This window comes from Myxine glutinosa, chromosome 7, assembly GCF_964187855.1.
Source record: "Myxine glutinosa chromosome 7, kmMyxGlut1.1, whole genome shotgun sequence".
In the NCBI taxonomy this organism is placed as follows: Eukaryota; Metazoa; Chordata; class Myxini; order Myxiniformes; family Myxinidae; genus Myxine; species Myxine glutinosa.
Genome location: NC_136267.1, coordinates 170,679,377 through 170,701,050, shown reverse-complemented (window position 1 = coordinate 170,701,050; position 21,674 = coordinate 170,679,377). Strand labels below are relative to the sequence as shown.

The 21,674-nt window shown below is 43.5% G+C and overlaps 1 protein-coding gene across 8 annotated transcripts in view; it reads left to right on the top strand.

Moving 5' to 3' along the window:
- Positions 1 to 21,674, top strand: part of LOC137431830 (ikaros family zinc finger protein) — an 88,813-nt gene that overhangs the window by 40,949 nt on the left and 26,190 nt on the right. For all 8 annotated transcript variants that reach the window (XM_078782553.1, XM_078782555.1, XM_078782554.1 and 5 more), the window contains exons 4-5: positions 6,082 to 6,393; positions 8,614 to 8,781. In XM_078782553.1, the coding sequence (XP_078638679.1) occupies positions 6,082 to 6,393; positions 8,614 to 8,781 (480 nt within the window). The remainder of the gene's footprint in view (positions 1 to 6,081; positions 6,394 to 8,613; positions 8,782 to 21,674) is intronic.

The following is a 21,674-nucleotide window of genomic DNA, read 5'->3' as shown; positions in this document are numbered from 1 at the left end:
TAAATGTCCTGCCATCACAGTCCTTGTACTAGAGTAGCTCATGGTGGTGTTGTATGCAATTGTATGTCCAGAGCTAAACTCTTCAGGAATCCACTAATTGAAGGTCCAGGAACAATATTTGGTTGGTAACACATTTCCCATTGCGGGCGAAATGGGTGAAATGACCACGCCCTTTTTGCGCGAAGTACTACCATCCGCCGCGACTGTATCTCCAGAACCGTTGGACATAGGAGGTTGCCTGACCACTCAAAATGTGCGGAATGGCCACATTATGGGGGGTCAGTAATACATTGTCATATCCAAAAGTCAATGGTTTTTAAGATAATTACCAAAAACCGATTTCAGCATGTTACGCACCACAATTATACAATACCACCAAGGCCACAACATATGTATGACACTTTATCATATTGTCCCTGTTGTACCTTTTGCATATTGTTCCTATTTTGGAATTTAATTATTTGGATTTCTACACTTTTTGGCTTTACTACAGCCACAAAACGTCACACAATTTATGTTCCTTTCTCTGCAAGTGCACGTTTTGGTACTCATACATGATGTTGGGCATTTGCATGGAGGGTGCAGGTCATCGGGCCTGCACGATACTGGCAGTATCACTGGTGTTATGCCAACATCCGTTGCTTCATACCCATACTGGAGTGGATCTGGTTTGGTGACTGCAGTAGTTGGGGCTTGCAACCACATCTTACACTGCAGATATGCTCGCTTTATGTGTTCTTGTATCGTTGATGAACAGCATACAAGCTGGTTGAAGTCCAGTTCTTTCTTGGAGTTGTGGTACTGCTCCCATCGATATTCATCGAAAGTGGAACAGTCGGTCTTCTTTAACCCAGACACAAGGAACTTTTCAGCATTGCTTGTCATCTGTGGTGACAGTTCTTCTACACCAAACCCTTCCAGTCGGGAGAGATCCATGGATGCTTTCAGGCCAGACAGCTTTGGACCCACCTTGCTGGTACTGTCGCAACCGCTGAGAGCATGAATGGCTAGGAGACACGACACCAAACCATTGTCCAGTTGATCAACCAACAGGTGGACTGGTACAGTTTTCTTTGTTTTCCGGTTACCAAGCTTCACGTACAGCTTTTGTAGTTGCCAGGTTTTATTGAAGTGGAAGATGAGGTTGATAAAGACATGTGTCAGGTGAGTCAACTAAGACTGATTGAACCCCGTGTTTCACAACACCATCATTAATATGGAACATGATTCTGTCGTCGGCTTCTTCTTGGTTGCTTGAGAGCTCTGTGATCTGTGTTTCAGTGCCAGCTAACAGTTTCCTGCATTCACCCCCATATACTCCTCCAAAGAAGATCTCCTTGTCCGACTCGACATTCTGCAGCATCCACTTTTGAAGACATACTCCTGCAACCGAACTTTGTTCAACATTGAGCTCCAGAACATAGCAAGATCGACAGGGAGTTTCTGATTGTCAGACCTAATGGTGATAGTGATTTGTTCTGAAGAACTTCTCTGTGCCCGTTCCATTTGCTTGATTGATGCTTTTAGATAAACATCAAATATAATGTCCATTCTTGTGGACTTGGAGCCTGTAGCAAGAATGCTGTTGGAAACACTCTCAGCCAATTCCCCAAATGTGTGAAGGCCCATCTTTTTCATCGCTAGTTTACGCACAAGTGCCATGAAGTCCACTATTGTCATCTGAGCGTCACTCTTTACATTCCTCGTCTCCTGTGGAAGTTGACTGACAAGTTCCCTGGTTAAGGAGGCTTCATCGGGCTTCTTCAATTTGATGCCATCTTTACATTCAGTGGTGAGGAACTGGGATGTGCTGGTCAATTCATACTTCAGGAGTTCTAGCATGCTGTACCCTCTTTCTCTAGCATAGTCAATGTACCTAATCGTTTCTGCAGCATCCTTTTTCGCCATCGATTTCTTCGCTGTGGGCGGAGTACGTTTCACGAAAACAGTCTTGCGGTTGGTAGGGATTGTATCATGTAGGTGCTTCTCCTTATCCTGAAATCTGGTCTCAACAAACTCTTGATAACTCTTCTCACCAATTTCCAGGCATTTAAGTAATCCGTCAACAACCTCCTGGGGTATGTCAGCTTCAGTAGAGATGTTCTGAAGTCTGATTCCAGCGCCGAACGGATTGTTGATGGATTTTATGTAATCCAGAAGCGTCTTCGCACGATCATGGCCAATCTTCGTAGAATTTGGATTGAACTCATGGTGTAGGCTCAGTTCACCGTCATCTTTGTCTCCCAAGTTACACCATTCCAGCAGCTGTGCCACATGAAGATCTTTCTCATGCTTTAGGAGATTCCATAAGGCTACTGCTTCTTTCTGTCTAGTCATCCCAATCATACCTCCAGCAACCTTGGCGGGTTTATTGTAACACTTCTCGAGTGCCATGTCAAATCCTACTGCACTGCCTTGTCGGAGAGTGTGGTACATCACCCATCCACCATCTGTAAAGCATCGGGAGATACCCGGGAACTTCCTTTGTATGTCCAGGCAATCTTCAAGGAACAGCGTACCCCATCTGCAATAGTTTGTCCGGCCAAACCCGAAGAACAAAGGCATGCACCTCCGCACAGCTGAAACGAAAAGATGCCAATCGCCTTGCCGAATAGAGTGTGTCAGATCTCTCAGGATAGGATACAGCTCATCCAGAAACAAGCTCCAGTACCTCACATTCTCAGGACAGGCCGTTTCTTTCCATTCTGTGAAAGACTTCTTCAAGTCTGTGTGTAAGATCTTGCTTTCTTCCCAAATCTCTAATGAACTCTGCACGGTCAACATCTAAAGCCTGCTGCATCTTAGCTTCCATGGTCTCTATTTGCTGGTCTAATTCACAGCTAGTACTGTCCTGGTCAGCTTGAAACTGCTCAAACATAAGAACTGTCATCACCTCTGATACAAGACTCATTGCCTCCTTGCCTTTGCAATAGTGACCTCCAGTCATGACACTATTCTCTACAACAAGCTTGCCAAAGGCTTCAGTCTCAATCAAAGCCAGATCAATACTGATACAGCCTAAAAACTTCCCAAGGCAAGCGATGACAATCTTCTCCATGTGAAAAGGTCCCATTCCAAGGAATATGTTACCAAACTGATCTGGCTTCAACAGCTGGATTTCCTTGGCGATTGCATACACCCCTTCATCAGACCACAATGCCCCTGACACGGCATTCTTTTGTTTCAAGACATCCTGAAAGTTAATCGTGGATGTAAATACTGTGTCCATTTCGGTTGCGACATATGGAAGGATGGGTACAAATGACTTCTTTGTAACATCAAACTTCAGTGGATCCTGGAGTGCACTCATTGTTGCTGTGAAGCTAGGAAAAGAGCCCTCCTCGCGATCTGTGTAATTTTGTCTTGCCATGCACCAAAGGAAATAATCATCATCAACACTGTGCTTTCGATTATCGTTGTATGGTGTAGTTGAAAATGTCTCTGGTATATCACCAGTGCCTTTGACAAAGTGTGACTTCTCAATGACCTGGCATGGCAGCACATCAGCAAACTTTCTCTTTCCTAGTGGTGTTGAGCAGCTTGTCATCTGAATGTCCTCAGAATAACTATCTCTCGGTTGGTTCTGAAATATGACTAGAACAGTGTCATGACTGGAATCTTTTCCTGAAACTGTGTTCTCTGTATGGTCAAAATTGTCCATTGCGCCTTGGACAACATGCCATTCAGAGATCATTGACGACACAGGACATCTGTTGGGTAGGGTATGCTCCACCATCTTTTGGGCCACCGAAGTGTTGATCCTCTTCATTGAATCATAGCTGATGGCTAAGTTCAACCTATTCATGATGTCAATCAGCTGTCTTGATCTTGACAGGTTGTGGACACTTTGTGTCAAGCTACAGTGAAATGGAGTTTTACTTCTTCCAGAACTTAACCAATAATGCATAAACTGAAACAGCGTGTCAAAGTTCAGGAGCCATTCATCTGTGTTGGTGTTGCTGGTGTTTGGGAACTTCATGAACTGCATCCACTGTTGGGGGCGGTGTGATCTGTAGCGGTCCATTGAAAGTTTAACATCCTCACTTGTGCAGTACGTTGCATCCAGACCAAACTCGTAATTCTTGCATTCATTGAGTAGCTCCAGTGCACACTTCTGTGGGCCTGACTTCTCAGATGATCGCAGGGTCTCTATGATGTTACCCTGCAGGAGAGAGCTAGAATAAACCATCTGTGATTTTTGTCTGTCATCAGGATAAGTGAAGCAGATTGTGTCCCGGAAGTACTTGATCAGAAGAACCTTGGTCCGTCTGTTATCTATTTGCTGATCTGTCTCCAAGTTAGCATTGACGAGATCACGAATGTGGGTAACACTGTAGCTGCTAGTTTTGAAATCGAGACTATCAAACACACGTTTGCCATTTAAGTCAATTGTGGCTGCCTGGTTTGATCGCTCGATATTTTCAAACAATGCATCAACTTGTCTTTTATACTTCAGCAAGTACTGTCGCAAGCAGTTCCCTTGATAGAAGATATCTGCAGCAAACACATCACCAGCTGTATCCAGAAAAACACATCTTGTCTTAACTTCATCCTTATAAAAGTTTAAAGCATCTACGAACAATGCTGCTCGGTCAGACTCTGAGATGCGATACAACACCCGATTCCTATCACCACTACTCTCTCTTGCTCTGTCACAGATTACACACTTCCTTTCTGCGGCTTTGCTACTGGAACTAGTACTCTTCTTCCGTCTTTTGGGAACCTCATATCTGTCACTGCTTTCTCCCTCTTCAACCTCCATTTGAACAAGTTCTGGCTCACTATTAGTTTTCATTGATCTCTTCGACTTCAGAATGTAAGTGGAATAACAGGCTTTCAGCTTTTGATGGTACTTGAATGTGTTGCTGCACATGTTTATTCTTGAGATGACGAAAGAATCATCCAATTGTTCTGCTGCCATCCGGATTTTGGCACGACCATCATCAGTTCCTGAAAAAAAGTTTCAGCATGAGTAAAATCTATATGGCCAACTGCTCTTGTAGCAGTTCATGTTATACATACAATTCACATAAAACTTGTAACTATATAATAAAAATGGAGATTATGGTAAAATTTACCTGTTAACGTTTTCCCTGATGCAGTGTTGCATATAACGCATGCAGTCCCATCATAAACTCCTTCGGCTGCTGACCTTGAGAACACTTTCCTGTAAAAAAGATTTTTTGCATAATTTCTGATGATAGAACAAATATTGTTTCAGATGGATTGTGAAGCAATGTGCATAATACAACTATTTCTTAAAAACTTACCATGTTTTAGTCACAGCAAGCAGGGATCGAAAGTAGAATTACTTGCCATCAGAGAACACTTTAACGCCTACTGAAACAAAAAATAAACATCTAAATTAGGGTTCATTGTAGTTTTTTATGCAGATTGTTGCTAGACTTTTCTATTCAGGAATCAAGTAATTGAACAATAGGAACAGGAACAATAGGAATAATTGTGGTGCGTAACATGCTGAAATCGGTTTTTGGTAATTATCTTAAAAACCATTGACTTTTGGATATGACAATGTATTACTGACCCCCCATAATGTGGCCATTCCGCACATTTTGAGTGGTCAGGCAACCTCCTATGTCCAACGGTTCTGGAGATAGTCGCGGCGGTTGGTAGTACTTCGCGCAAAAAGGGCGTGTTTATTTCACCCATTTCACCCGCAATGGGAAATGTGTTACCAACCAAATATTGTTCCTGGACCTTCAATTAGTGGATTCCTGAAGAGTTTAGCTCTGGACATACAATTGCATATAACACCACCATGAGCTACTAGAGGATTGTGTTAGAATTTCGTTTTATTTTAGATTTTTTTTAGATCCTTTCTTGGTATTTTTACTTACCGTACAATGAACCAGCCTCGCTGATCAGTGAGAGATTTACACATTGTGGATATGGTGTAAGATTTACATTTCATTGTGGATATTGCAGCATGCGATTGATCAGTGAGAGATTTACACATTGTGGATATGGTGTAAATGTTGCGCCGATCAGTGAGTCTGGTTCATTTTCGAGTTCATCAGTTGTACCCTTTAGTGACACTTAGCTGCTGATGTCATTATTCAGGTAGCCTGGTGAAGGTGGAGGTGGATGGAGATGAGGAAGAAGAGGAGGAAGGAGAAGAGGACCCTATTCTTGTGCACGATTACCTCGACAATGGTCTGGAGCATGCTCCTGTCGGTGACGATATTTCAGCTGAAGGCTTTGCTGGAGCTTGGGCCGAGCATAGGTCTTTTGGCTCTCCTGGGTGCCCCATGATCCAAGGTTCTGCACCTGGAGGACTAAGTCGACTTCCGAGCAACAAATTAACATGTGAAATTTGCGGCATGGTGTGCATTGGACCAAATGTCCTCATGGTTCACAAGCGTAGTCACACCGGTGAGTCATACTGCTGCCGACACTTCCCAATGAGCAATCAACTGTACAACTTTTGAAAATAATAATATGTACTATTGTACCTTACAAACAAACTCCTTTTATATAGCGAAAGTGATTCCATACAACAAACAACAACAGGCATTTTAAGGCCATTTTCCCTGCTAGAGCGGGGGTTAGCCTTGCTGGCCCCATGACGATCTTCTCCATTTTGCCCTATTTTCTGCATCTCCCCTTGTTGACCCCCTTGCCCACATTTCTTCTTCCACCATCTTTAGCCAAGTCTTTCTCGATCTTCCCCGTCCTCTATTTCCTTCTACATTCATTCCATTCACTCTTCTCACCCAGTCACTGTTGTCCTTCCTCAACACATGACCAAACCATCTCAACCTGTTTCTCTTCACGGCATCCATCACAGGCTCTATTCCCATCATCTTTTGCCATTCATCATTTGTCTTCCTCTCTCTCAACGATACTCCGCACATCCACCGAACCATTCGCATTTCCACCCTTTCCAGCCTTCGTTGCTGCTCTACGTTCATTACCCATGTCTCGCTCCCATAAATCATAACACTTCTCACACATGCAGCACACACCTTTCCCTTCAGCTTCAACGACACTCCCCTCCTCATCAGCACGCCACTCAGTTCCCGAAACTTCTTCCATGCACATCTCACTCGAGCAACCGTAGCCGAGTCTGATCCACCTTCTCCATTCAGCATGTCTCCTAGGTAGCAAAATGTTTTCACACCTTCCAGCTTCATGCCGTCTCCAAGATCCAACTAAACATTTCCTCCATCTGCAGCTCCCTCTGTGCACACATTACACTTGAATGTAGCTGACACACTGGTTAATGACCCTCTCAGACCACTACATTTTCAATGAACCCACTCATTCCATCTACCCAGGTCTTCAAGACAGCTTTTCACCACCATCTCAGAAAACACCCAATCCAAATTAAGAATTTTTTCTTCTCCGAATACCCTCTCCCCTGTCCCCAAGTTCAATTTTTCCTTCCTGAACGAAAATTCCTTCCAATTTTGGATGTGCACATTGTACATTGAATGGAATTCACTGCGACACCCTTCCTGCACACAGCACACGGCCACTTCCCAGTTCTTTCCACCTCACCACGTGCTTTACCACTTGCCATCACCTTCGTCTTTCCGATATTCACCTTCAGACCTTTTGTCTCCATACATTCCTTCCACTTGTTCATCTTCTCCTTCAGTCCATCCATACTCTCCGCAATCAACACCAGATCATCTGCATACAACAACTCCCACGGAAAACCCGCCTTTACGTTCCGAGCCAGCACCTCCATCACAGCTACAAATAGTAGTGGACTTGGTACCGACCCCTGATGCACTCCCACCTTCACCTCAAACTCACCACTCATTTCACATCATGCCATAATTTGTAATTTTCATTGCTTTGTGCATTTTCATCCTTTTTAAACACTCAATGAATTTTATTAGCCAAGCTCTGTAACACCACGTGGATAAAGATACAAATTTTTCTTCAGGAATACTAATATTCTTTAAAAGCTTTTATTTATTTACTTAATTACCTCCAGCACCGATAGTGGATGAAGGCTATGTTTTATCGTCTGTCTGTCTGTGAGCAGGATATTTCAAAACGTGGACGGATTCCTACGAAACTTGGTGGACAGGTTGGGTATGTGACAAGGACGAATCGATTCGATTTTGGTGAAGATCCTAATCCAGATCCAGATACAATAATTTTTTATTTTTTTAAAAGTGATTCTTCACCATTGAGAGATTGGGCCAAAAAACAATATTTAACATGATATTTCAGTTGAGTTTAACATGATAAGTTGTGGATGAGTTGTGACCAAACTACTGGATGAGTTGTTAAGGTGACAAGAACAAACCCTTTCGATTTTGGTTCAGGTACGGATCCAGATCTGGTCTATATGTGTGATACAAAATGTAAGCTGTTCAGTCTGGCAGTGGTATGTGCTCTACCGAGTGCTGTTCTATTTGTCCATGGAATGATTAATGAAATTCTGACAAATAATTTTTTTCCCTTGATCGTTAATGACCGTTGAGTAACAATGGCCTGCAGCATGCGATGTTCAAGTATGTATTTTAACCTCTCACTGTTTTTGAATGCCTAAAGATTGTTGAGTTTTTGTTTTATTTTTATTTAGTTTCATATCGTACCCAATCTTCTTTTACCCATGTCTGATGTTATTTTCAGGGGAGCGCCCGTTCCAGTGCAACCAGTGTGGCGCTTCATTTACCCAGAAGGGGAATCTTTTGCGTCACGTGAAGCTGCACACGGATGAAAAACCCTTCAAGTGCTCGCTGTGTAGCTACGCGTGCCGGCGCCGCGACGCGCTTATGGGGCACATCCGAACTCATTCGGGTATATCCTCCAGCTCCATTCTTTCCCTCCCCTCTACCCTGGATGAATTGCCTTGTGATGTTCCTTGATTAAATTAGGATGTGAACCAAAGGAAAATATGAAGTTTATCTACCCAATAATTTAAAATCAGTAAATTGCTTATGATAAACGTCATTTTAAAGGATTGTGGAAGCATTGGGTTTATAATGCAGGGATGTCATATCTCAGTAGAAACCTTTTATTGGATCTACACTCTACAGGGTGTTGTATTTTATTTTTTCCGTTGTTATGACCAAGTCTTATTTTCGACATGACCTGCTATCCTTGCTCATCATCTTCTCTGAGTTAATTAGCCCTCCCCAAGGTTACCCATTTCATTCTGACAGGAGGGAGAGAGGGGGTTGGGTTTTTTTTTTTGGGGGTATACAAAGTCGAGGCTTGTGGAGGAGCTAGAACACAAAACGGATCAGGAAACAGCAGAAAAAAACCGGTAGAAATGCACCAACAGGTGGGGTTGAGGGACAAAGTCGAGGGAGATTTGGTCAAATAAGGAATGAGGGGTAGGGTAGGGATCCATAGGTTGGACAAGATTGATGCAGAAGCAAACTTTCAGGAAGGAAAAATTGAACTTGGGGACAGGGAGAGGGTATTCGGAGAAGAAAACATCTTTATTTTGAATTGGGGGTTTTATGAGATGGTGGTGAAAAGCTGTCTTGAAAACCTGGATAGTTGGAATGAGATTGAAAAGAATGTAGAAGTTGGTTCCACAGGTGGGGGGGGAAAGAGGAACAAATGATTGGAGGTGAACAGAGATTCTGGATTTTGGTTACGTCACCAAAAGGGGTTTGCTGGTGGACCGTGTTCACCCTGCAGAAACCTGGAGGGGGGAGGGTAGGGGGAAGGAAAATGGAAATGCAGAGAGAGGGGTGGGGGAGAATGGAAATGTGGAGGGGGCGGGGGGAGGGGACAACAAAAAAAGGAAAGCAGAGAGCGCAAGACTAGAATGGAGGAAAACCGTTTTTGTCCAGCTCTTAAAATTAAGGAAATACGATACAAGACAGAGTCCACTGACCTATCGGCTCATCGGCTCAGCTTCATCGTGGAAGATTCCAATGATCTTGAAGGCCTTTGTTTCCACAGAATCAAGGTGACGAAGGTGTGAGGCAGGGTTGCCAGCCCAGGCGAGAAAGCAGTATTCCATCAAGCTGAGGATTAAGGCCTTGCAGGTGGATCTGGGTTCAGGTGTGCCAAGGAAGGACTTTGCACGATGGAGGATGACTGTCTTTGAGAGCCTATTTTGAAATGTGGTTTGCTCAAAAGAGATCATGGCTGAAAGTGAGGGCCAAAAGGTCGAGTGACTTACTTCAAGAGGATTGTTGAGAAGGAAGGTGGGAGTTGAGAAGGAAGTTGAGATTGTTGAGAAGGAAGGTGGGAGTGCTTTCCAGACTGTCCTAAGAGACAGACAGACAGACAGAGAGAGCTTTATCGAGATTGAATTGTTCCCTCACCTCTCCCTCCACCCGCCTTTCCTTTTTTAAAATTCCATTGCTGTTTCATCCCTGGATTTCTGTTCCTCTTATTTCAGCCCTGTTGATGTGATTGAGCTTGTATCTAGCTTGTTTACCCTCTGTGACCTCCTCTGCCTCCCATTGCCCATTATTCCTCCTAGTGTCACTCGGTTGTCTCTCTCATCTGCTTTGTTAACCCATGCGCATAGTACAAAGCAGGGTTAAGTTCACTCTGTCTGTCTGACAGACTTTGGTCCATGATCGAGGAACTACTCAATTTAAATTGAATTTTATATTTTGAAAAACATAGAAAACGAATAGGAACACAAACCTGCAGTTTCGCAGGACGCTAGCTCTGGATTTGGCAAAATGTACAGAATCGGTAAGGAATCTGAGCGGAAATTTGGCAAAATGTATGGAATTGTACATGTGCAAAGAGGAGCAAGTTCGTTTTTTTATACTGCCTGTCTGGCAGTCAAGCAGAATTGAAAATAATTCCAAACAGGAACTTTAGTTTTTAAGGATGTCATAAAAGACACAGACATACAGTCACGTGAAAAAGTAAGTACACCCCATGTAAAGTTTTGACTTTTTCAACATATTTCAACATACAGCTATTTGATCTTCATTTCAACAATATTGATAGATAAAGGTGATATAATATAACAAATATCATGAAACATTTACATTTTGTAGTCCATTGTATAATTTAAATAAACATAAATGCAAATTTCGCATGTGGAAAAAGTAAGTACACCCCTACATTTATCACTACTTCAAATACCTAAAATTAGAATCAGGTGCAGCAGCTCAGGTGCAAATGATTAGAACATCGTTAGAGAGGATCTTGGAGGAACCTGTCTTATTTAAACCTCAGACATTTAGTTTGGTTTGCTCTTTGTTGTTGAAGTGTGCGGCATCACCATGCCTAGATCAAAAGAGCTCTCTGAGGCCTTCAGAAAGAAGGTTATAGATGCCTATGCGTCCTGGAAGGGATTTAAAAAGATCTCCAAACAATTTGATATCAATCATTCGACTGTCCGGAAGATCATCTTCAAGTGGAGAAGATTCCAAACAACTGCCAACTTGTTCAGGCCAGGCCGCCCCAGCAAGTTCAGCCTGAGAGCAGACCGCAAGATGCTGAAAGAAGTCTCTAAGAACCCCAGAATGTCATCACGGGACCTACAGGTAGCTCTTGCCACTGTTGATGTCAAAGTGCACGAGTCTACCATTAGAAAGACGCTGCACAAATTTGATCTACATGGGAGGTGTGCCAGGAGGAAACCTTTGCTGTCCAAAAAGAACATCAGGGCAAGACTAAAGTTTGCCAATGAACACCTAGGCAAAGACCAGCACTTCTGGAACAATGTGCTCTGGACAGATGAGTCTGTTTGGCGAAAACCAAAGGCAGCATTTTACTATAAGAACCTGATACCAACTGTAAAGCATGGTGTTGGAAATATTATGGTTTGGGGCAGCTTTGCTGCATCAGGGCCTGGGCAGCTCATCATCATAGAATCCACTATGAATTCTTCATTGTACCAGAGGGTGCTTGAGGATAATTTGAGGCCATCTGTCGGAAAGTTGAAGCTCAATCGAAGGTGGACCTTGCAACATGCCAATGACCCTAAACATACCAGTAAATCCACCTAGGAATGGCTGAAAAGAAAGAAATGGAGGCTTCTGGAATGGCCAAGTCAAAGCCCGCATCTAAATCCTATCGAGATGTTGTGGGGGGGATTTGAAACGAGCTGTGCATGCAAGAAACCCCTCAAACAGCTGTGCATGCAAGAAACCCCTCAAACATTGCACAGCTGAAAGAATTCTGCATGGAGGAGTGGGCAAAAATTTCTCCCAGTCGATGTCAGAGACTGGTAGACAGTCATAAGAAACGCCTACTTGAGGTTGTTTCTGCCAAAGGGGGCAATACCACCTATTAGAGCCAAGGGTGTACTTACTTTTTCCACATGCGAAATTTGCATTTATGTTTATTTAAATTATACAATGGACTATATAACCACCTTTAGAGGCCATTTGTCCCCGCAAAGCGGGGGTTGGCCTTTTTCGGGAACCGTGGTTGTTGTTGTTTTTCGGTCCCCTTTTTGAAGCAATGTTTTACGGCCGGATGTCCTTCCTGACGCCAACCCTTTTTGCCGCCTTTAACGACAAGCAGGGAATTACCAGTGAACTGGTACTCAATTAGCCGACCTCGGAAGGATGACAGGCTGAGTCAACCCCCCTGGCGTTAATTCAGCAATCGGCCCGGGATTCGAACCCAGGATCCTTGGATCCTAAGCCGGCACCCTAGCCGCTAACCCAACACCAGGGTCAATCTAATTTACTCCAGCTAGCTCCAGCAACCAGCAAGAGTCCAGCTCAATAGCTAAATTATACAATGGACTACAAAATGTAAATGTTTTATGATATTTGTTATAAATAACTAATGTAACATATTGAGTAAGGTAGTGTAAATGAGAGTGCATAATCAGCGGTAAAACTAAGATTCAATGTTTCATTTATTTTTTATGCCTCCGTCGATGAAGTTGCAGGAGACATTGTTTTCGGGTTGTCTGTGCGTCCGTGATATGTTTTCATCGGCACGGTAACTTAAGAATGGCTGAAGGGATCCAAGTCAAACTTCGTACAAGTATGTGTAATAATGCAAAGCTGAACTGATTAGATTATGGGGTCAAAGGTCAGTGTTCATGTCAGGTCAAAATGTGATATTTGACAATAGCTCAAGGTAATAAAATCAAACTTTGTACAAGTATGTATAATGATGTAAAAATGTGGGCAGATGCATATCGGTCCATGCTGAAGAGTGCCGTTATAGTTTTATTTTATTTTATGCCTACAGATGTTAATACTTTTTATTTTAGTTTCATAATGTATTTGAACACGAGAACACAACTCGCTTTGTCTGCACTTCCAATAATCTCCAGTTTAGCAGGCCTTGGGCAAAATCTTGCGCCGTATTGACCAATCAAATTTGCCACGAGCTCTGAGGACGGGCTATCAGCGAGATTCAGCCAAAAATGGTGGCTCGTGCTCGGAAATTTAGATCATGCTGGGAATATATAGATTGTGATGGGAAACGCAAAGCAAGAGTTGAAAAGACCCTTCACATGTCCCTTTTCTCAAGACTGCATGTGGTGAGGTGTTCTATGATCTCGAGTCGTCAGCTTTCACTCTTGTACCTTTTTGTATACAAGGTCAAGGCTCGTGGAAGAGTGAACGGGTCCGATATTCTGTTATCCTCTGTGTTCTACATCTTTTTTCTCTCTCTTTTTGGAGCGTTGATGTTGTATATAAAACATAAAATAATTTTACAACCTGAAAAGTTGTGTTGTTATAAATATAAATTTTTTAATTTCTGTATTAATTTCAAATCTGCAAGTTACGTTTGTTGCATCATGTCATGTAAATGGGATTCCCATGTCTTTCGTTAATATTGAGATGAGTGTCCTTTGTCCTGACTTTCCTCGTCTTGCAGTTGCTTCGATTGTTTAACACCTTGCAAAAGGTAGATTTACACAGATCAATAATTGTCAATGTCATCATGGCTTCACTTCCCTCTTCCCATTGCTTTGTTTCCCATTCCCCTCTTGCTCTTTAAGCTTTTATTATGTTTGGTAATTAAACAGATTTCCCTGTGGATAATTGGACAAGTTGGCATCCATGTGCCTTCAAAGCATGGTGGGATGATGGGAGAAATGTGGCCGTGCACGCAGCACGTTTTTGCCATAAAATTGTGCTGGCAGTAACTTGTACTTGCATAATACATTTGTATTGTTACGTTTGTGAGGTGTTGGGTTGTGTGGTGTTGTCAGCTATTAGAATCAAGGTCTAGACCTACCTCCCACAGCTCTGTCTGTATACCCAGAGATTATAGGACTTTTGAACTCTGTATTAAGAACCCATGAATAGGAAGGGATGTCATTTTTTTCATGTGGCGTTGTAGCTTTCAGCAGTTAGAGAGGGTTGAAGATGTCCAGTCGTGTCACCTGTGTTGAGGCTGGGCGAGGCCGAGGGAGGGGGGAGTCGGTGATATGGCTTCTTCTCTTCGACCCATGAAGGAAGGCTCCTCCCCTGCAGTTGTCCATCAATATGGGGTAGGCGGTCCTCAAATTCTTCCCTGTCCATCATTGGTGGAACGTCTGAATCACAATTGGTCTGTTGTGGCCAGGGTGGAAACTTTCCTCAGGAGCGGTGCATGTGTCAGCACTTTGCCTTTGCCTTTGACTTTGGCTCAGGGACTCTGCGCCATTGGACGCAGTTGACTCTGGGTGGTTGTGAGGTTGAGTGATGGAGTTCTGGGTCTCTGGCGGAATTATCCAGCCGTTCACGTTGACCACCTAGACGTGACCTTTGTTGACCACCTAGGCGTTCTGTCTTCACGAGCCGGTACTGCCTCTGCCAACCATCCGATGTGAGATCTCACTGCCCGCTATTCTCCATAATATCACCCATTTTTGTGTGAAAGGTTCTTGTGTGTGGTGCCCTATAGTGTAGGTCGTTGTGTTATTTAGTGAATGGTTCATATAGAATCTGGAAACTTGTGATTTTTTACTTTCTATGATCACACTGAACACAAAACAACCTGTTTCCAATTTTTTAATTTATGTCCAGTGGCAAAATTCAAGATGGCCGCCAGCATATACCGAAAAAGCAATAAATCGTTATATTTGAACCAACATATTCAATATATGCACAATGATAAGCTTATTATGGGCATGCTTTTGATTACAATATATTTGTATCTACATATGGTTGTATGAAATAGACTGTCTTCAATGTTTTCATTCATATCCATTGACAACATCCAAGATGGCGTCCACCAAATTTCGAAAAAATACGATATTTTTATATCTAGTTGTTTCCATCCCAACGATACTGGATCTAGAAGACTTGGAACAGCTACTGTGTCCTGCACCCAAATGTTAGCTTGGAAGTGTGCTCGCAGAATGTGTTCAGTTATGGATCCTTGAGTTGGAGGTAGTTTCTCTACACCCTGGTTGCCCTTGAGTTGCTTGAACATATGCCACCGGAGTGCTTTAGCTGATTCATAACCAGGTTTGAAGAGCTGACACACGAACTTTTCACAACCAGCCAACACCTCCGGAGATGGATACACACCAACACCAAGCCCAGCTAGTGCATGGATTACGTCATCACTAGCCTTCATGAAGGATTTGAAGCAAGTAGGCTTTCCCTTTCCCTGGATGTGGCCAGTGGTATCACATCCAGTGAGCGCGTGGAATCCTGGCAAAGCTGCCGCACGTTCTGCGCCAATGGCCATGTAGATAGGTTTGAGTTTAATCTTCCGTCGTCGATCACCAGAGCCCATGATGATGAGACTCTCTGTGTTGAGGTCTGGGACCCTGCGCAGAGCGAGCACCAACACATCTGTGTCAGAGGAGTATATATGTGGTGTATTACCCAAACTACTCACTGCTACTGCATACATGACCAGTAACGTGTCGGCTTCCTCCTGTGTACTTGTGATGTTCACCATGTTTGATTGGGAAGACATAACACCTTTGTGTGTGTGGGTAGTGATCGGCAGTTTGCACAGCTGGACAGATTTTGTGCAAGGTATAGCACGAGGTTGGCTTTGGTTTCCTTGGTTCCTAGGAATACCTTAAAGTCTTTGATAGGTGTGGAATCTTCTATTTTGTATCCCTTGTCTTGTGCTCTTCCTGCTGTTCGGAGCTGTCTCGTTCTGTCCTTCATGGAGTTTGTAACAGTGTAGTTATCGAATAATAAGTATATGTCACTGTAGCCTCGCGACTTGTTGTCAACACTTCGAATGAAACAGCCTGACAGGTCTCGGCAACACTTTATACCATCCTTCCGAACAACCATCTCCTACAGGAGTTGCCGATTAGATTTGTGGGCTTGTACTATTTGCTGAGAGACGATTGACGCAGATCTATTAAACTCTTGTGCACGAGCTTCAGTTTTAACTGTAGTTGTACCTTTCATGATCCAAAGCACCATGCTGTGGAGCTCCTGTGGCACTACGCAATGCTCACTATTTTCGAGTGTTCCGGTGAAAACCCACGGGTCTTTCTTTGTTTCCTGGATCAATTTACGTAGGACTCTGCTTGCTTCAAATAACTTCTTCATGTCATCGTATGTGTTGTTCTTGACAGCTTCATCAACTGCAGCATTTTGTGCAGCTTTGGAATGTATCAGTGTAGGCTTCCTCGGTAATGGTGTGAACTGAACGAGATTAACATTTTCCTCGATATTTTGTCGTAGCCACCTCCGCTCGGACTTGGCGTTAGAAAACTTCGAGACATACTGGATGTTGTATTGTTCCATCTTCGATAAGTATAGCTTTTCTGCTTCGTCCATTGGAATAAATTCTCCCTCGTTGATGCGATCTTGTATTTCGGCAAAGAATTCAATTTCAGCCGTGATGTGGTGTACTGTCGGCCCACTGGCATCTGTGTTGCAGCGGTCAGCTGTCTTAGGGCATGATCCACTGTCTGCAGCATTTCCCTGCTTTAGAAACTGCCACTGTTCGGTGATGCACTTCTTGTGGTAGACAATATCACGTGACAGCGCATCATTGTCAGATAGGACAGTGGCATAGTTAACCTTCCATTCTTGGTTGTTGGAGTGGTGTACTATGTCCTTTATCTGCTTTCCAATATTTGCTGATTGACATTCGTGCAAGGGACCTTGTATTTTACCTTGACAGAAGAAACATTCTGTTTTGTCATATGCAGTTAACTGTGATCGGGTGTACTTTTTTGACACTGGCTCTTCGTCCGTAGCACTAAGTGTTGATGAAGCAGTTGGTCTCCCCACGGTTCGGCTACTAAGGAGAGTAACATCGGATGTTGCACACGCTCAGTTGTAGCGCTTTTCATCACGTATTATATGTTCTTTATTTGTGCTCATAGCATAGCACGTTCTGTGCCACACAACATGTTTGTCACATAAATCTTGTGCTGTCAATTGTCCAATTTTTTCGTTGAGTGCAATAAAGTCAGTGTTTCCAAACTGCGCTCTCAAACGAACCGCTGTTAGAAATTTGTCATACGTTGATTGCTTTTGGGACTGTGGGGGTTCCTTTAATTGTTCTTATTTTGAAGTTTGACATTTGATGCTCAGCTTGAAATTTAGTTCGGTACGTGCCCTTTTCTCCAGAGGTTCCGCTTCGGATGCCATTATTTACCTGCAAGTAGAAAAGAAAATACATGTTTAGAAATGGACACTTCATAAGCTGGTCAACTCTGATTTCATGGCAGATTGCACCCATGCATCCATTCCTGTGGTTACATTATTATGGCTCATGCCATGCAGTCTTCCATAGAACGATCAGGACAGATTTATTTTGCTGAAAAACAGATATACATAATCATTATTATAACCCAAATATTTGTGTACCGTTCATTGGGTATTTATATGGGTGTGCCATGCCATATGGCGCCAATTATACCTCATATTGGATGATTATTCACTTTATGCTTTGTGTTATTGATGATATAAGTACTTCAATGAATTCAGTGACCAAAAAAACCTATAAAACGATATACTGGACAACTATATCCATTACAAATGTCCAAAATAGTTGGCGATTAAGCGATTATCGTGTTAAATGGCCGCCATCTTGGATTTAGTGCGTATCCATGCTGGAAAAAATTGGAAACAGGTGGTTTTGAGTCCTATGTGATCTAAAGAAGTCAATAAGTACCAGTTTCAAGATTCTATATGAAAGTTTCACTCCCCTGTTAATTGCAACATAACCGCATACGATTGGGTCTTTCACTGTTGTGCAAATTGTTGTGTTTCTTAATGATGTCTTCATGTATTTTGTATTTTGTTGAAAAGAAAGAAAAAAACAATTTGTAAGCATGAGTATGTTGGCTCTTGCCCTTGTTTCCCCTGCAAACTAATTTGGTTTTATTGAATATCCTTGTGGGGGGTGGAGGGGGGGGCGGGGGGGCGAGGTGAATTAAAGTGAGGTGAATTAAAATGGAGATAACGAGCATGTTTAGACATGCTTGTAATGCGGAGCACCTACAACCAGGTGCTTCAAGCTAAATTCTGGCTTAAGCCGGCCATCTTCGATACAAACAACCTCAGTATGTGTCATTTCTGCCCAGCGTCAATTGTGGTTTTTTGTCGGGGTCATACACATCGGTAATTATCAGATGTTTATACCTACGTGAAGATTTTATCATATTCTTGTGTTGTTGAAGGTTTGCTAATGCTAATATTTATTTCTCTTTTTCGTTTTTGCTTTAATGAAAATGGCATCAGCTCTGTCATTTTTCCCCCTAAAATAATTTTGTACATTTGTGTACATCGGAGCTCTCAAGGTATAACAAAAATTAATTTTGCATCATGATTTTAAATCCTTATTATCTTCCAGAAAGATTTTAAACTGTCATGCCTTAAAATATAGTGATGGGCATTGCCTCTGGATAACTCAGAGGGTGGCTTATCTTTGACACCATGATTGCCAGTCGCCCAGAACTTTCCATGGGATCCCACCCCCATAGTGGTGTTAGCATATTCAGAAGCCAGAGTGTGAAAGGGTACCATGCTGGCAGTCACGCAACAGACCTTAGTCAGTCGGCCGAATGGAACCAATCTGAAATAGAACTTTGACAGCCATTGAGTGCTGGCCAAACTCCTCAGCAATCTTATGTCACCATCAGAACAGACAGAATACATCAGGACACCTTTTGTTGAGGAAATTGCTTTTAGTGGCAGTAATCAAAATGCAAGTATTTACATCGAGAGAAGACCATCAGGTGGCATATATGTATAATATACACCATGTGGCCAAACGTATGTGGACATCCGAACATCACACCCGTATGTGCTCGTCGAACATCTCATTCCAAAAGCATGGGCATTAATATGGAGTTAGTCCCCCACCCCCCCCCCCCCTCTTTTTGCTGCTATACCAGCCTCCACTCTTCTGGGAAGGCTTTCCATTAGATGTTGGAAGATTGCTGCAGGGATTTGCTTCCATTCAGCCACAAGAGCATTAGTGAGGTCATGCACTGATGTTGGGCGATTCGGCCTGGCTCGCAGTCGGCATTCCAATGCATCTCAAAGGTGTCCGATGGGGTTGGGGTCAGGGCTCTGTGCAGGCCAGTCAGGTTCTTCCACATCGATCTCGACAAACCATTTCTGTATGGACCTCCCTTAATGCATGGGGGCATTGTCATGTTGAAACAGGAAAGGGCCTTCCCAAACTGTTGCCACAAGTTGGAAGCATACAATTGTCTAGAATGTCATTGTATGCTGTAGCGTTAAGATTACCCTTCACTGGAACTAAGGGGCCGAGCCTGAACCATGAAAATTAGCCCCAGACCATTATTCCTCCTCCACCAAACGTTTACAGTTGGCACTATGCATTCGGACAGGTAGCGTTCTCCTGGCATCTGCCAAACCCAGATTCATCCGTCGGACTGCAGATGGTGAAGCGTGATTCATCACTCCAGAGAACGCGTTTTCACTGCTCCAGAGTCCAATGGCGGTGAGCTTTACACCACTCTAGCCGACTCTTGGCATTGCGTATGGTGATCTTAGGCTTGTGTGCGGCTCCTTGGCCATGGAAACCCATTTCATGAAGCTCCCGACAAACAGTTGTTGTGCTGACGTTGCTTCCAGAGGCGGTTTGGAACTTGGTAGTGACTGTTGCAACCGAGGACAGACTATTTTTACACGCTATGTGCTTCAGTACTTGGCGGTCCCGTTCTGTGAACTTGTGTGGCCTACCACTTTGCGGCTGAGCTGTTGTTGCTCCTCGACGTTTCCACTTCACAACAACAGCTCTTAGAGTTGACCAGGGCAGAAATTTGACGAACTGACTTGTTGGAAAGTTGGCATCCTATGACGGTGCCACGTTGAAAGTTACTGAGCTCTTCAGTACGGTCGATTCTACTGCCAATGTTTGTCTATGGAGATTGCTTCGCCATGTGCTTGATTAATATATACCTGTCAGCAATGGGCGTGGCTGAAACAGCTGAATCCATTAATTAGAATGGGTGTCTGCATACTTTTAGCCATGTAGTGTATATACTAAAAATTTTGAGCTGTGGTACCCAGTAATGTGGAATTGTGTATTTGTATATACAGATAGTTCCCGACCTACGACGTACGCAACTTACGACGACCCGGACGGTAACGACGGGCGGAATTTTTTTTAAAATACGTTAAAAAAAAAACGAAAAGGAAAGAAGAAGAAGCGAGTGAGAAAGCATGGTGGCGAGAGACGCTATGACGTCATCGCTCTCCAGGCAGCTTCTCCCACAGGAGGCAGCGTCTCAGTTAGTAGCTCTTTGTGTTTCACACTGGCAACATCCCTTATGCTCCATAACTCAGCCAAACCAACGTTTACTCTACTACTACTACCCTACTAGTTCTTTGCTGTTTATGCCCCACTGCAAGCATCATGTCCAGCAAGAGACGTCTACCCATGGCTGGTGCCGATAAGAAGAAGAGGAAGGCGATCAATCTTGAAGTTGAGCTCAAAATGATTGAGCAGCATGAGAACAGTAAAAGCGTTACCGCCATCTCACATGACCTTGGCTTCTCCCACTCAACGGTGTCTACCATCATCAAGGACAAGACTCGCATCCGAGAATCTGTGAGGGAAGCGGCGCCCATGGGCGCTACTGTCATCACCAAGAAGAGAAAAGTACCTATTGCAGAAATGGAGAAGATGCTGATGACGTGGATGGAAGACCAGCTGCAAAAATGTGTGCCTCTTAGCTTGATGATGATACAGGCTAAGGCTAAGAGTCTCTTCGACGTTTTGAAGGTGCGGGCTGGCACCGACTACACGGAAACGTTTACCGCCAGCAAAGGCCGGTTTAGTCGTTTTAAGAGATGAAATAACCTGCATAACGTGAGAGTAAGCGGTGAAGCTGCAAGTGCAGATGCAGGTGCAGCTGCAAGGTTCCGGGAGGTATTCGACAAGTTGATTGTTGAAAAAGGATACCTACCAGAACAAATCTTCAACGTCGACGAAACTGGACTTTATTGGAAGAGGATGCCTGAGCGAACGTACATCCACCAAGAAGCAAAACCATGCCCGGATACGTGCTTGAATACTGTTACGGATTCGTCACTTCCGTTGTGGTGGCTTTCATCCACTTGAGACATTTCTGGTTCCATGTATTATTATTATTGTTGTTTGAGGGAAATAGCAATTATTATTGTCAAAAGGTAAAAGGAATGTTTTAAAAATGAAACCGGATCGGGAACCGGAAGACGAAGAAGAAGAGAAAAAAGGGCGGAGCGAATGAGTCGGACAAGAAAGCCGAGTTGCTCCAGGTTCTGAAGCGAACGTTGGCAAGCCAGAGTCACTAGCGAACTTTCGGGTTTCCGGGAGAGGAATTCCTACGACGGAGTTGTCATCGCTGTGACCGG